The 14,348-nt window shown below is 48.3% G+C and overlaps 5 protein-coding genes across 5 annotated transcripts; 4 read left to right on the top strand and 1 right to left on the bottom strand.

Annotated features, from left to right (window-relative positions):
• Positions 1–390: 390 nt before the first annotated feature.
• Positions 391–1,896, bottom strand: N7483_010509 (survival factor 1 family protein; the record flags this gene model as incomplete). The annotated part of the gene is made up of 5 exons (XM_057093936.1): positions 391–489; positions 602–978; positions 1,049–1,473; positions 1,605–1,766; positions 1,877–1,896. The coding sequence occupies 5 exons, from the start codon at positions 1,894–1,896 to the stop codon at positions 391–393; spliced, it is 1,083 nt and encodes a 360-aa protein (XP_056939907.1).
• A 487-nt stretch (positions 1,897–2,383) lies between these two features.
• On the top strand, positions 2,384–2,924 carry N7483_010508 (mitochondrial 54S ribosomal protein uL11m; the record flags this gene model as incomplete). The annotated part of the gene is made up of 2 exons (XM_057093935.1): positions 2,384–2,512; positions 2,592–2,924. The coding sequence occupies 2 exons, from the start codon at positions 2,384–2,386 to the stop codon at positions 2,922–2,924; spliced, it is 462 nt and encodes a 153-aa protein (XP_056939906.1).
• A 1,630-nt stretch (positions 2,925–4,554) lies between these two features.
• Positions 4,555–7,359, top strand: N7483_010507 (uncharacterized protein; the record flags this gene model as incomplete). The annotated part of the gene is made up of 3 exons (XM_057093934.1): positions 4,555–4,600; positions 4,676–5,001; positions 5,251–7,359. The coding sequence occupies 3 exons, from the start codon at positions 4,555–4,557 to the stop codon at positions 7,357–7,359; spliced, it is 2,481 nt and encodes an 826-aa protein (XP_056939905.1).
• Positions 7,360–8,224: 865 nt separating this feature from the next.
• On the top strand, positions 8,225–9,319 carry N7483_010506 (putative mitochondrial carrier protein (Pet8); the record flags this gene model as incomplete). The annotated part of the gene is made up of 2 exons (XM_057093933.1): positions 8,225–8,284; positions 8,348–9,319. The coding sequence occupies 2 exons, from the start codon at positions 8,225–8,227 to the stop codon at positions 9,317–9,319; spliced, it is 1,032 nt and encodes a 343-aa protein (XP_056939904.1).
• Positions 9,320–10,444: 1,125 nt separating this feature from the next.
• On the top strand, positions 10,445–13,871 carry N7483_010505 (WD repeat protein; the record flags this gene model as incomplete). Its single annotated transcript, XM_057093932.1, has 6 exons — positions 10,445–10,481; positions 10,545–10,623; positions 10,790–13,208; positions 13,272–13,360; positions 13,416–13,611; positions 13,662–13,871. The coding sequence occupies 6 exons, from the start codon at positions 10,445–10,447 to the stop codon at positions 13,869–13,871; spliced, it is 3,030 nt and encodes a 1,009-aa protein (XP_056939903.1).
• Between the last annotated feature and the right edge of the window lie 477 nt (positions 13,872–14,348).

The following is a 14,348-nucleotide window of genomic DNA, read 5'->3' as shown; positions in this document are numbered from 1 at the left end:
TTTCATGTTTCTTTTTTTGCATTTTATTAGAATGGGAGACTTCCTGTATGTTATTTCTCAAGTCTTCTCTTTCAGAGACTCAACTTCAAGTTGTTTAGTTTTCTCATGTACATCACTACAAAGAATACCCTGTCGTTACTACATCAAGGCCACTGGCACTCATAGATTAAAAGACTTGACTGTGATTAAGAATTTGAAATATGGGCAATAGCATTAAGTATCCAGTATACAATCTTGTAAAATATCTGATACGCGAGAGGCCTCTGAATATTGGTTACCTCCATCACATAATGTAAAATGACTCAAACGAACGCCAAATCAGGTCCCACTAATGGGAGCCGAATGTCATATATACGTGGGTTGGGAAGCCAGCTGTACATCTCCTCGAATCTACGAGATGAAAGTGGACTCTGAGAACATGAAGCCCTCCTCGGTAATATCGGTGTCACCGATCTTAAGCTTCAGTGACAGCTTATCCGTTGGGGAGAACTATAGAATAAGATAAGTCACCACACAAGTAATGATGAAGGAGAGCCAACGAAATGAAAACGTTCACAACATGATTATAGGGAAGAGCCGGGAGAGAGGAATATGTATTTACCTGGTAGATGTACGGCCTGGTACCAGCCACACTGCCAGCAATGGCCTTGATGAAGCCAGGCACCTCACCCATGACATCGATACGGTCCAATCTCTTACCGAGGGGTCCGTCCACCTCAGCTGACAGCTCTTGGCCGTCAGCGGTCTGGCCGGCCCACTCCCACTTGATAGAGGTAGGCTCGGGCCAATCGCTGTCAGGGTCACTTGTCGATCCAGTGTGGGTAGCTGTGTTGTTGACACCTGCATAGACGATCTCATCATCCTTCAGGATAGCACCGACGTTGACCTTGGTGGAACCGTAAGAGGGGGGAGTGGTGTACTCCATCATGATGGCAGAGTAAGTGGGAGTCTGGAAGTTGAGGAAGTTCCAACGAGCAGCTAACAAGGAAATAGAGTGTTAGTAAGGGGGTGTCTCATTAAATAAGGAGAAGGATATTTCTATTCTTACCTGCGTGGTGAGGCTTCATGCCCTGCAGAGCGGGGATAAACACACCGCGACCGGCAAGGTCGTAGGTCTTGTCCTTAGTGGTGATGGATCCCTCGACGGCGCAGCGGGGCCAGAAGGAGTGGGTCATGGAGCCCCAGGGGTTCTTGGGGTCAGTTCCGAAGTAAGAGGTACCATCCTTTCCGATAGCGAAGCCAGGAGCCTTGCGAGTGAACTTGAGGTCAACAAGGCTGTCCTGGTTGACGGTGGACTTGATGTGGTATGCATCACCCTCCTCGTTGAGGGTGATGGTCATGTTATCAGCGCCGAAGCAAAGCATCTGCTCGTCGAACATGAAGTTCGAGAGGGCATCAGAGTGCCAAATGTGCTTGCCCTCTCCGCTCAGGTCGAAGATCTTGGTGTTGAAGACAGCGGTGGTATGGATACCTCTATAGTTCACATGATGTCCAGTCAGTCACAGCTCTCTTTTTTTTTGTTTGATTGCTGGTATTTATCGGTTCGAAACCAGGTTCCGAATCCTGATAGATAACCAAATAGAGGGGAAGCTTGATATACTCACGCAATGTTGCTGTAGATCACCTGGGCCAAGACCAAGGTACCGTTGTCTGCCATAACGTAGAAGGTCTGGGTTTCGACATTGGTGTACTGGTGGGCCTTCCATCGCAAGTGATCCTTTGTAAGGACAGTGTAGGGGGGTCTCGGAGGTTTGCTGGGCAACAGACTGGATTGCCTCAGGGCCGTAGATAGGTTCCTGCGTGCCCACCGCCGCGGAGAGACTGCGGGCTTCTAGATTAGTTTGACCGCAATCACCCCACTTAGAATAAGACGTACGTTGACTTGAGCCAATTCATATTGAAAGATCGAAATCAAACAAGTAAATCGATCGGAGTTCTGTAGGGAAAATAGGTCGAAAGAACCAAAAAGGAAAAAAGAGGTAAAGGGAAAGGGAGGTGAGGGAAGATCGACGGCGGGGCCCGAGAGTTTAGTTCGGATGTGAATGGGAACTATCCCAGTCAAGCTCGAGGGGGAAGATTTAACTAGACAGAACCTAAGATTCAGACCAAAATATATTTTTTTAGGATGTAAATTCCATATATCTTTGAAATGTGTGAATTTACATACACATATTAATTTTTTCCAATTTTTCATAATTTTTTCACTAATAAAAACTCCCTTAACGATGACGTTCAATGCTGCTCAGCTTACTCGCTTGGTGGTTCAACCAATCAGTGCCAAGGCGGAGGGAAAATCTGCCGTCTTCAGTTTAATTCAGACTATTCAGACTACACTGTTCATAACTTATCACCCCTTTAAAAACACATCACAATATCATTCATCATGGCGAAGAACATTCTGGCTAAGGATCAATTCGTTAAGCTGATTGTCGGCGCTGGTCAGGCCAGTCCCAGTCCGCCAGTTGGTCCGGCACTGGGTAGTAAGGGTGTGAAGAGTATGGACTTTTGCAAGGTAAGCATCATCCCCAGATTTCCAGACTCCATGCGATATTCAGAGTATTCAAATGCTAATCTTTTTTTTCAATTATCAGGAGTTCAACGCCCGTACTGCTCACATCAACCCCGGTGTCCCAATTCCCGCCCGCGTCACTGTCCGTCCCGACCGATCCTTCACTTTCGATCTCCGTACTCCTACTACCACCTACTTGCTCCTTCACGCTGCCAATGTTGAGCCCCGAAAGAACCGTATTCGTGGCGCCATGAACCCTGGTCACGAAGTTTGCGGTCAGATCTCCCTCAAGCATGTTTACGAGATTGCCCAGATCAAGCATACCGAGACCCGACTATCAGGATTGAGTCTTCAGGGTCTGTGCAAGAGTGTCATGGCGCAGGCCAAGTCTATTGGAATCCAGGTCGTCCCTTGAATTAAGATTCTCTATAGAGAGTTTTTAACTGTGGTCCTGTATCATATGCCGGGTTGCTTTCAGTGCCCAGGTGGCCTACTCGGGGGCACCGTGGATTGATTCATCTTCGACGCTGTGCATCTTGCATCCAGCTGGATCTTGTCATCACTGTTGCACCGGTTCTGTTTTGATCATATTATGTTTATATTTGGCGTTCTACGGAAGAAAAAGAGGTGAATTCCCTCTACTGTACTATACCTGAAGCATCTCTGCATACTAGGAGCGATGTGCGCAATACCAAGAGTATTTCTTATTTTTTTTTTAATTTGTTATTTGGAGATGATGGATTGTTTCAGAGTGATATGTTTGATACTGATGAACTGCAAATCATGTCAGATGAGCCCCAGGTTGCAGAACGAGCCGCAACCTCAGGCTGTTCTATCCCTTGTGTACCTGGAGCAGATCCATGCCGTGTCACCCTGAGTTCTCACTTTAAATAACGTGCGGGCGGGCTTGAGATTGGTTATTAGTATCCCAATTTTGCCCGAGGTTACCTTGCATAGTAATGTGTCCTTCATCTTGGATGTTTGGGGCCAGTTGTACTGTAAAACATCAAATGTGCTCAGTAGTATGTTAGAGCTTGGCGACTCAGAATTATGGTATGGAAGATCAATCCATGTCTGCTTGGCAGGAATGAGAGTTGATGTTTCAATGTTCCAGGTGTCTAGTAGATCGAGATATCGAGATATCGATATCTCATCAAATCGTATCCGTATTTAATGAACTAGCGGGTCATAGAGACCAATCATACTGATGGCTGCAGGGTGTTTAACTAACCCTGAACAAGTAAGATTCCAGAGCATCGGGGGAAAGATCTCGTGCATGAAAGACCGGGAATCCGGCACGGACGGATTACCTGGTCTGGACATTAATGGCAGGGCATTAATAGATGTATACGGAGTACTTCCAAATGACATCTCCTTGTTTTAAAGGTCAAGTTCGAGTAAAAAGTGGACTTTTCCCCTCCCGCGGTCTTCCGATCCATACTACATAGATGCGGGGATGAGCTCGATCTTGGACTGGAATGAGATTCACTATATTGTTTTTCTACTTAGTAGGATTCATATATTATGTGCTCTCCAAGACTCTATTAGTATGGAATAATAGTTCTTATTTATGTCTGTACTCTCTAGTAAATACTACTTATACATAGTGCATAGTACCTGCACCCCACTTGTCATGTTCCGGTGATGAGAAAAATATCAATTTATACTATAATAGCCTATTCTACTTAGAAATTTCATTATTCCTTCTTTTCCTCTTCATATGTGATCTTGATTTTTTTTCCTCTTTTTTTTACCCTACAAATACTATTTTATTATATTTTTTCTTCTCTCTTTCTACCCTGAAATCAAAGTGGATTAACAGTTAACGGGTTTTATCCGCACTCGGACACAAAGTTCAAGGAAAAAGATTTGCCTCTCACCCACGTAATCGACCGTGATTCGGAAAATCACTCCTTCAACCTTCCACCCCTCAAGAACTTGAAGATCAAAAAGCTGGAAGATTGGGTATAGGAATTTCTCGTCAATCTTAAATTCCTTCCCCCGTGAGGGGTATGCGTCCCACCAGTCGAGCTTGAAAAAAGAGTATGACGTCTGTAACGGGGTCGACCCCATCTGACTATATGGATTCAGGTATGTCTTGGTATCTTGGCTTTCATCTTCAAGTTCTTCGTGTACACAGTCTTGTTTTTTTTTTTTACCCGCCAGAAATTCCCATTTTCCAGATTCCTGATGCGGTATCAATAGGCTCGAATATGCAGAACCCCGCCAAGATGCCGCCCCAAGCGGAGTCCGACCCCGACGCCAAATCCAGAGCCCAGCCTACTCAAGTTCGTTTCTCCTCTGTCAACCAGGAGATCGAACCCTCCACGATGCTGTCCCCTGTATCGGAGAAGTCATTGCCGGACCCTCATTCCCTGGACCCGCATGAGGATGATCTGCGCTCCTTGGCTATCAGCTTGCAGAGATCCCAGCTCCAGGAGTCTCGTCTACGCAATTTCGCCTTCGAACCAATGTCACTTCCGTCATCAAGGGTACGTCTGAAAGTTTCCTTCTCTATAAGGACCAAGAGAGAGAGAGGGAAGGGAGCTTCTTTCCTCTCTGTCAATTTCTCGGTCTACCCTCTATATCCCCAGGTCGTGAGGTCGGCAGGATTCACCGAACTAGCTGGACTTGAACGGCTATTTTCTACCATATTATACCTCTCTACTTTGGTCATGAGCTTCTTCTTGTGGTTGGATATAATGTGACTTGGTTCACTAACGTGGACACCCTGAATCTAGGTTGCTTCTCGAGAATCGAGCGATCGAAGTGCTCGTGATGGCACCAGCTCTTACGTCGCTTCCCCTCATGCTTCTCCCCCCGTGTCCGCCGTTCAGTCACCTCCTCTGACCCCCGCAGTAACTCAATCTCGAGATGGGAGAGCTACCGACAGTGCATCCGTGCTAGGTGCAGTTGCAAGAGGGAATGTGCAGTCCATCACCCCTGAGACATCGCCTCCGGTCACATCCGGGGACAAAAATCTCACCTCAACGACACATTCACCCCGGCCTTCCACCGACCGACTCTCTGCCAGGCCAAGCGGGACTTCAGAACCTGCACCTCAGGTCACCATTCCGAAGCATCGTGCCCAATTCTTCATTGGTAACGATTCGCAAGAAGAGAGTCCACCTCCCACACCCCGAGACTCCCATACCCCACCGGGCGCAATTACCCCAGTCGGCGAGCCCAATGACCCATACGCCCGCAGCAAGCGACCCCCACCCCCAAAGAACCTGGGTCAGCTGGATGCACGATTTATTTTTAACGGTCGAGACACCAAGCGATCATTTCGTCCAGGAACTCCTCGATCAGCTAGCGCGAGCGATATCACCAAGTCCAACAATGAAAAGCGCGGCGTCTTCGGTAAAGACAAGAGTGATTCTAAGCACGGTCATGGTCACCATGGTTCGATGTCAGAACTAAAGCGGTTCTTCAAGATGGGCCACCGAAGCAAACGACCTGATTCTCCAACGTCGGCTTCGAAAAGATCAAGCCGCGGATCCGGAAAATCAACTCCTTACCAGATGGCACCTGATAATGTTCCCTTTGCGGATGATCACGGGCTGGCATCAAAGTATGGTAAGATGGGCAAGGTCCTGGGATCTGGTGCTGGTGGCTCGGTTCGCCTGTTGAAGCGCAGCAGTGATGGAGTCACATTTGCCGTGAAACAGTTTCGAGAGCGTCATAGCTGGGAAAGCTTGAAGGAGTACTCGAAGAAGGTCACTGCGGAGTTTTGTATCGGTTCAACGCTTCACCACGGCAATATCATTGAGACCCTCGATATCATTCAGGAAGGCTCTCACTGGTACGAGGTGATGGAGTACGCACCATTCGATCTGTTTGCAATCGTCATGACTGGCAAGATGACCAAAGAGGAAATTTCCTGTTCGTTCAAGCAGATCCTCAGCGGTGTTGCTTACTTACACGGAATGGGACTGGCTCATCGTGACTTGAAGCTGGACAATGTTGTGGTTAATGACCGTGGAATCATGAAGCTCATCGATTTTGGAAGTGCCGTGGTCTTCCGATACCCGTTCGAGAACGACATCGTTTCAGCTTCAGGAATTGTTGGTTCGGATCCTTACCTGGCTCCTGAAGTATACGACGAGAAGAAGTATGATCCTCGTCCGACAGATGTTTGGTCGCTGGCGATCATCTTCTGTTGCATGACCCTGCGTCGATTCCCGTGGAAGCAGCCACGCACCACAGACAATTCATACCGTCTGTTTATCTCTGCCCCAACACCTGGTACTCCCGTCCCCGATGCGGATCCCCGTCGTAATCCTCGGCCCAAGTCCTCTCCCGATCTTCCTTCTTCCGTCCATGAACAAAAACAACTTCCCCCAACTTCCAATCCATCCGGTCAGCCCCAATTACCTGCCAAGTCAACCCCGACATCAGCAGGCGAGCAAAACGGAAATCTTTCTCCCAACGTAGCGGAGCAATCCGAATTCCCAGCTCAGAAGCAAACCAGTCAGACCAGCACAGCTACTGCCGTCAACAATGGTACTGCAAATGACAAAACCACTCGCACGACCAGCAAAGAAGCCCCACCTCTTCCACCGGGAGCTCCACAGCCTGCTCCGCGCCAGGAAGTGATCAAGGGCCCCTGGCGTCTTCTCCGCATCCTACCGCGGGAAAGTAGATACATCATTGGCCGGATGTTAAAGGTTGACCCGAAGGAGCGAGCAACTCTAGACGAGGTTATGGCCGATGAATGGGTAAGAGGCATCGTCTCATGTTACCAAGAAGGAACAGGCGAGATCGTCAACGCCCCCAACCATACCCACGTTCTTGAGCCTCCTTCTCAATCTCCTGCCGTAGCCAGCAAAGGCGCCAAGGCAAAATGATTCCCCCCTTTTTGTGTATCAAGTTTCCTTTTACACCCTTTCTTCTCGTTTGTGCATAATTCCCTCCGAGTCCTTATGGATGGGCCGTCTCCTTGTCACTTTTTTGGGCTCTTCATCCTTTCTCTGCCTCCTTCTTTCTCAAAGGCTTAGATGACTTTCGCCTCGCTGCAATCGATGCTCTTTCACATCTTTCTCCTTCTATCCTTCACGTTAATATTCGTTTGTCTAATCTTCACTTTGTGATCTTTTTTTCTGTGTTACCCATGCGCCGACCACTTTTTTGTCTACTCAGGTCGGCCGCGGTGGTTTCTGGCGTCCTGGCGAACATCAATCTTGCTTTCCTGACCTTTTTGAAGACTCGGTTGCTCAGTTTTCAATGTGTCCACTAGGCCTATGGAGGAGAATATCCAGCGGAACTTCGCTTGAGAGCATGAGCTTCTTCTTTTTGCTCTTGCTGTTATATGGTGGTGCTCCGTGGATACTTGACAGGGAGCGTTAATGTCATAGATACTAAACATAAGAATATATTGTTTGATTAGAAATGAAGTGGCCTCGAGAAAAAAAAACCCCCCCCTCCTTATTTTAAATTGATCCAATTCCTTCTTGCATAAGTTTGCCGGTGATCGACCTGACGTAACCCTGTATTTCGGCGATATCGGATGGCCTGACCGCGGAGCAAAAACCTCGATCTGCATCATTGCGGAGCTCTACTACACCCTCGGCCCAGCTCGTTCTTCACATTTTCAAACCCATGATCCGTATATTATAGGACAGGGACTTAGTTCAAGTGTTTAAATTCGCTTAATTGGAATTTCACAGCATGTTAATACGGTAGAAAACTACCTAATTCTTCAACTCTCACATCATGTCTCAACAACCCGAAGGCGAGGCCTTGGTCTCGTCCTTGTGGACTCGATCACTTCTGGTATGAGATAACATCAGGAACAAGAATATCACATTGCGAATACCCTACTAATCAATCCTACAGTCTGGTGCAGTCGCCGGTCTCACTGTAGACTGCTCCCTCTACCCCCTCGACACTATCAAAACCCGTCTCCAAAAGGCACGCGACCCCAACGCACCCCAGGCCGCCCGCCTCTCTCTTCGCCAAACAGTCCGCGGTATTTATGCTGGTCTCCCCTCTGTCCTCTGCGGCTCTGCGCCCTCCGCTGCCTCCTTCTTCATCGTCTACGACGGCGTGAAGCGCTCTCTCCTCCCACCCCCAGGTTCTACCGAAACCCCCTCTCGCACGCACATCTTCTTCACGCACTCCATCGCCTCCTCACTCGGTGAAATTGCCGCATGCGCCGTCCGTGTCCCAACAGAAGTTATCAAGCAACGCGCCCAAGCCGGTCTTTTCGGTGGTTCTACTCTTCTTGCCCTGAAGGATATCCTCTCTCTCCGCCATGCCGCACCACAAGCACTTACTGGTATTCCCCCAGTAGCTGGCACTAGCTCCCCCGTGAACACAATTACATCTACGAAACGCGGCTACGGCCAGGTTATTCGGGAATTGTACCGCGGAGCCGGAATCACCATCGCTCGGGAAATCCCATTTACCGTCCTGCAGTTTACTATGTGGGAATCTATGAAGGAGGCCTACTCGAAGCGCTACCTACGACCCGTGGGCTCATCGAAGTCTCTTGCTGACACGCAGATCCCCGCTTCCACTAGTGCTATGTTTGGTAGTGTGGCTGGTGCGATTGCGGCTGGATTGACAACTCCCTTGGATGTTATTAAGACAAGAGTTATGCTCGCAAGGAGAGGTGATGGGGTTGCTGATGCGCCTGTGAGGGTTAAGGAGATTGTGCGTGGAATTGCGCAGGAGGGGATGAGCGCTTTCTGGAGGGGTATTGGACCCCGTGTGGCGTGGATTGGTATTGGAGGAGCGGTGTTCCTGGGTAGTTACCAGTGGGCGTGGAACACATTAGAAGGGAGGAGAGAGCAGGAATCAGAGTGATCATGACTCGATGTTTCACTGTTGATAACAACAGTCGACTCTGCTTGTCACTGGCACTGAATATTGGATTTTACGGTTGGAGGAATCGTGGGAAATATGGTCTCGGGACCTAGGTGATTGTATATTATCATTTCTGTATAGAGGATCCTGGCATAGATGTTAGATTATGGGCCTGGAAATACATTTATATAAACTTGAAATGAAGTTGATACTACCAGTAGTATGTAGTAGCATGATAGACCCACTACTAATATGAGTTTCTAGTACTTTTCTATTGAAGAACTGCACGTTGGCCGGTCCTAGCCGGATTTATCCTATTTGACGCATAAGAATCCACTTCAGTTCAAGGACACGGGCTTTTCTATGCCGCTACGGGTTAATTTATAACAGTTTTATAGGTTCGGTTAGATTAAACCAATATTTAAGGTCATCAGACCATATGGAGTACATGTACAGATATTATCGGAGTAATAAGACAATGGACTATAACTCAACATGTGTTTACATCTGATAATATCACAGTCAACTAGATCAGGTAAATTAGATATCGTTAGCAACTATCCCCTATCAACTTAAAAGGATTCAAATACGGCTTTGTCCTAAACACCAAGCCGGGATGATTTCCGCGGTTAAACTATAGACGGCTCATTCATGATCCGATACCATTATGGAGTACACATTGAACTATAGCACTTAGATCACATTCTTTGATCTCACATGTCGTGGGAGTAAGCATCTGATGCGTCTGATGACATCAGATTGGAATTCTTACTTACATACACGCAAAGTCGATCAATCAAGCAGCAACGGTGATACGACCGGAGTACGGCCGAACCATCTAGGCTGCGCTATGGCGTCGTGAACCGAGTGCCCCTGGCGGTTCCCCCAACCTTCCCCTCATTTGGCAAATCTTCTCTCCCCTTTCCAAGGTTCCGATCATATTCAAGTCAATTCCCCTTGATTATCTTGGTGTGTTCTTGTTCGAGGCGATCAACTACATCCTTCGCCTGTGACGTCGTTTCTTCATCCCCACCAAAAAGCGCAAGTGATCGGCCTCGATTGAGGCAGATAAGCTCCGCATCTCCTCCGCAATTTGCCCTCTTCCACATACCCAACTCTGCATGTATGGCACGGAAACTGAGCCACCAGAGGGTCACTTATGGTGAGTGTTACACGGTTTAATCTCTCAATCTTCTCTGATTTATCTTGCTGATTCTGTACTAAGTGCTACCTCTGCCTGATGCCCCCGGCGGGCACCGGCTGGGAGTTAATGGCTTGACTGTTGACCGTCAAAACGCCATCCTGTAAGTATTTTCTTTTCTTTTTCCTTTCTAAAGGGACTTGAGGAATAAGACCAAAACTCTCTGCATTGTCTGGAACGATTCACAACTTGTGTTTTCCCCCGCAAACCGTTTTCTTTACCACGTGGGTTGCACAGCCTCTAATGTGACGTCTTCTCTTTCTCTCCAGTTATTCCGCTGGTCGTGACGGTGTCATTTGTTCTTGGGACCTCGATTCCTCTCAAAACTCTCTCCCTACCTCAACCGAATCCTCAACCGACAACTCAAAGCCCGGCCCGACTCGTTTCAAGACTCAGGTACAGGCCCACAGCCACTGGATCAACGATATTGTCTTAACCCAGGATAACTCCGCGCTGGTATCCGCGTCCTCTGACACAACTGTCCGACTCTGGCGACCACACTCCGCGTCAACCGAAGTTCCGGCGAGAATCGGCAAACATGCAGACTACGTCAAGGCATTAGCGAGTCCAGGTGGTCAGGCGAGCTGGGTTGCCTCGGGAGGACTCGATCATAAGCTCTATCTTTGGGATCTGAATGGAGGTGGAGAGATCTTAAGCATCGATGCCTGCGGCGACGATGCGACCGAAAAGGGCTCCGTGTATGCGCTGGGCGCTGTCTCATCAGTCCTTGCAAGTGGTGGGCCTGAGAATGTCGTGCGAGTTTGGGACCCCAAATCTGGAAAACCGGTTACTAAGTTTGTTGGGCATACGGATAACGTGCGCGATATTCTGATCAATCAGAATGGGGATACAATCATGACTGCTTCGTCGGATCAGACTATCAAAGTCTGGTCATTAACCGCTGGTCGTTGCATGAATACCCTGACAATGCACAATGATAGCGTCTGGTCGCTCTACTCGGATGATCCGAACTTATCGGTTTTCTACTCGAGTGATCGCTCGGGTTTGGTTGCGAAGACAGATACACGACGCTCATCGGATATGGAGCAGGGTGTCTGTGTTGCGGCTCTACAGGAACATGAGGGCGTGGTGAAAGTTGCCTCTTGTGGCGATTATATTTGGACGGCTACGCCTAAGTCGAGTATTAATCGCTGGAAAGATGTTGATACTACGCTGGAGTTTGAGTCGCCGCCAGATCCTGGTCGTACTATTGACTCGACTACTGCTGCTGCGCCCGCTCCTTCATCCGATACTGATAAAGCCGCCAAGAAGATTCCGCTCAAAGCGATGCTACAACTATCGGCGACCTCGTCTTTACTCAGCGGAACTTCGTCAGGTGTTCATACACCAGAGCCAGATATGGAGACTGATCTGGGATTGAAGATCCCTGTTCATTCAGTGCCGGAAGAAAGTATTGAGGGCCAGCATGGTCTTATCAAGTGTCTAATGTTGAATGATCGCAAGCGAACACTCACGCAGGATTCAGCGGGTGAGGTTGTCTTGTGGGACTTGCTGAAGTGTGTCCCAGTGCAGCAATTTGGCAAGCGTCATCTCGAAGATGTAGCGGACGAGATCAATACCACAGAGAGTATTTCACATTGGTGCACGATTGATATCCGTACCGGCAGGCTCTCTGTGATCATGGAACCTAATCGCTGTTTCGATGCTGAGGTCTACGCAGACGAGGCTGGCCTGTCAGAGGATGACCTTTCCCTGTTCCGAGACGATCAACGAATTAACCTTGGAAAATGGATTCTGCGCTGGCTGTTTGCTCCATTGATTGATGAGCAGATTCGACGCGATACCGAGTACCGCGAGACTGCTGTGGCCAAGGCCGAGGAACTTGCCAAATTAAATCCTCTGAGCACCTCTCACCCTGCTGATGGTATTCCTCGCAGTGTGGGAATTCCAATCTCGCAAGATCCATCCATGGCGACCCTACGTCCAGGTATGGACTTCCCAGGAAGCCCCAATACCACTGGATTTGGAATCAACGTTGGTACACCCTCATCGGTGAACTATCTCAGTACTTCGATGGCGAGCAGCCTTTCTCCTTTCCCCAACTTTGAGGTTGACACTCCAGATGCTTTGCCATCTCATCCGAATCCCGATGCTGTGCCGTCTTCCTTTTCAGACAGGTCGAGCGATTATTTCAACCTGAGACAGGGGCAGGATAGTGACAAAGTGCCCATGTCTCCTTCGGACGCGAATTCTCAATCTGGATTTCCCCAATCTCCCGTTGAACCGGACGAGAAGGACCGCAAGAAGGGATCCTTGTTTGGGAAGAAGTTCCGCATGCCGGTCATGAAAGCCCTGAACCGAACTTCTACCGATCAGAAGCCACAGATCCAGGAAGAAAAGATTGAAGAATCCGAGGTATCATCCATCAAGGAGGAGAAGGTCTACGAAGCCAACCTTAGTGGTGTTGTTGATCGTATTCGGAATGACTATGATGAATTCTTGGCTGCAAACTCGACCCGAGATTTGGTGACAGCTATCACACCCAGTGAAATGAGCGAGACTCCTCGGCTTGATATCCCCGCTCGGACTGCTGTCTTCATTCAAGAGGAAACAGGCGATACTGCAGTAGCCTCTGATCTGTACCGTGGTAGCGTGGGCCGTATCGGTGAGGAGATTGAACGATTGGAGACTGCCATTCCGCATTGGCTGGGTGAACTTCTTCTGAAGGTATGCAATTGACTTGGCTTTCTTGCAAAGAAACCCTCACTAATATTTTCTTTTCTTTACTAGAATCAAATCCCGTTCAAGGAACAAGTCAAGATTGCATTCATTCTGAAGCCACTAAATGACGCCCTACCACCTGTGGTGAAGCCCGAAGTGTACGTTTCCCCAGCCACATTTTGTTAAATCCAAACTAACGCGTTTTCTTTGTAGCGCGACTGCAAATGGAGGTCCACCACCACCAAACGCAAATGGCAACAATAGCTCTCGGCTGAATGCTAATCGCATGCTCCGTGCTAAGAAGATCCTAGCCTACGTGGCTGAGCGCATTGACCCACATTACCCTGATGATCCGGAGGGTAGCGGACTGCAACCAGAGGAGTATCTCGAGCTGTACTGCCAGAAGATCGTAAGTTATCATGGTTGTAAATCATCGTGCTTCTTATTAACTTCATTTAGCTCTGCCCACCCAACATGACCTTGGCCACAATCCGTCAACATCTGTGGAGAACCTCCGGTGATATGATTCTTTACTATAAGGCGAACGGCAAGAAGGAGATCCGATCTCCACCGTCCCTTCCGGGAACAACGAGAATCATGGAGCTAACGCCGAGACCGGGACCTCAAATGGGGACAACAGCGCACATCCTGCGAGTATTCATTCGATGACGAATTCGGGGTCCATATCTGGATCACAGCTGTAACCTAGGCTTATCATTGGGGACTAACATTTATCCAGCGACTATGAATCTCTTTTGATCTTGTTTTTTATTCCTTCCCGACTCGCTATGATTTGACTTGGGCTTTTTTGGTTCCTAGCGACAGTGTTGGGCATTTCTCTCGTTTGGCTGAGGGATGGATCTGGGTACATATGGAGATTCTCTCTGATACCCCTTTGCTGATACGAATAGTCTCTTGGGATTGGCATGCTTTGTGAGCGTGGATTATTTCGTAGATTCGCGATACCATTTGCATCTCAAGTTCTTTGCTTCCGTATCAATTGGTTCATTGTAAGGTCATCGTAGTTCATACTATTTTACTAAGCTCATAGTATAAATGCTCTCGTATAATGCTCCGAGTCTGTAAGAGACTAATACGTAGATCCCATTGGCAACTCTCCTAAGATATTCTAACAGCAGTAAAGAG

Source organism: Penicillium malachiteum (assembly GCF_028827825.1).
Source record: "Penicillium malachiteum strain IBT 17515 chromosome Unknown utg000005l:1.0-9002435.0:326005.0-9005861.0, whole genome shotgun sequence".
NCBI lineage: Eukaryota > Fungi > Ascomycota > Eurotiomycetes > Eurotiales > Aspergillaceae > Penicillium > Penicillium malachiteum.
The sequence above is the reverse complement of the archived record's forward strand: the minus strand, read 5'-3'. Positions and strand labels throughout refer to the sequence as shown.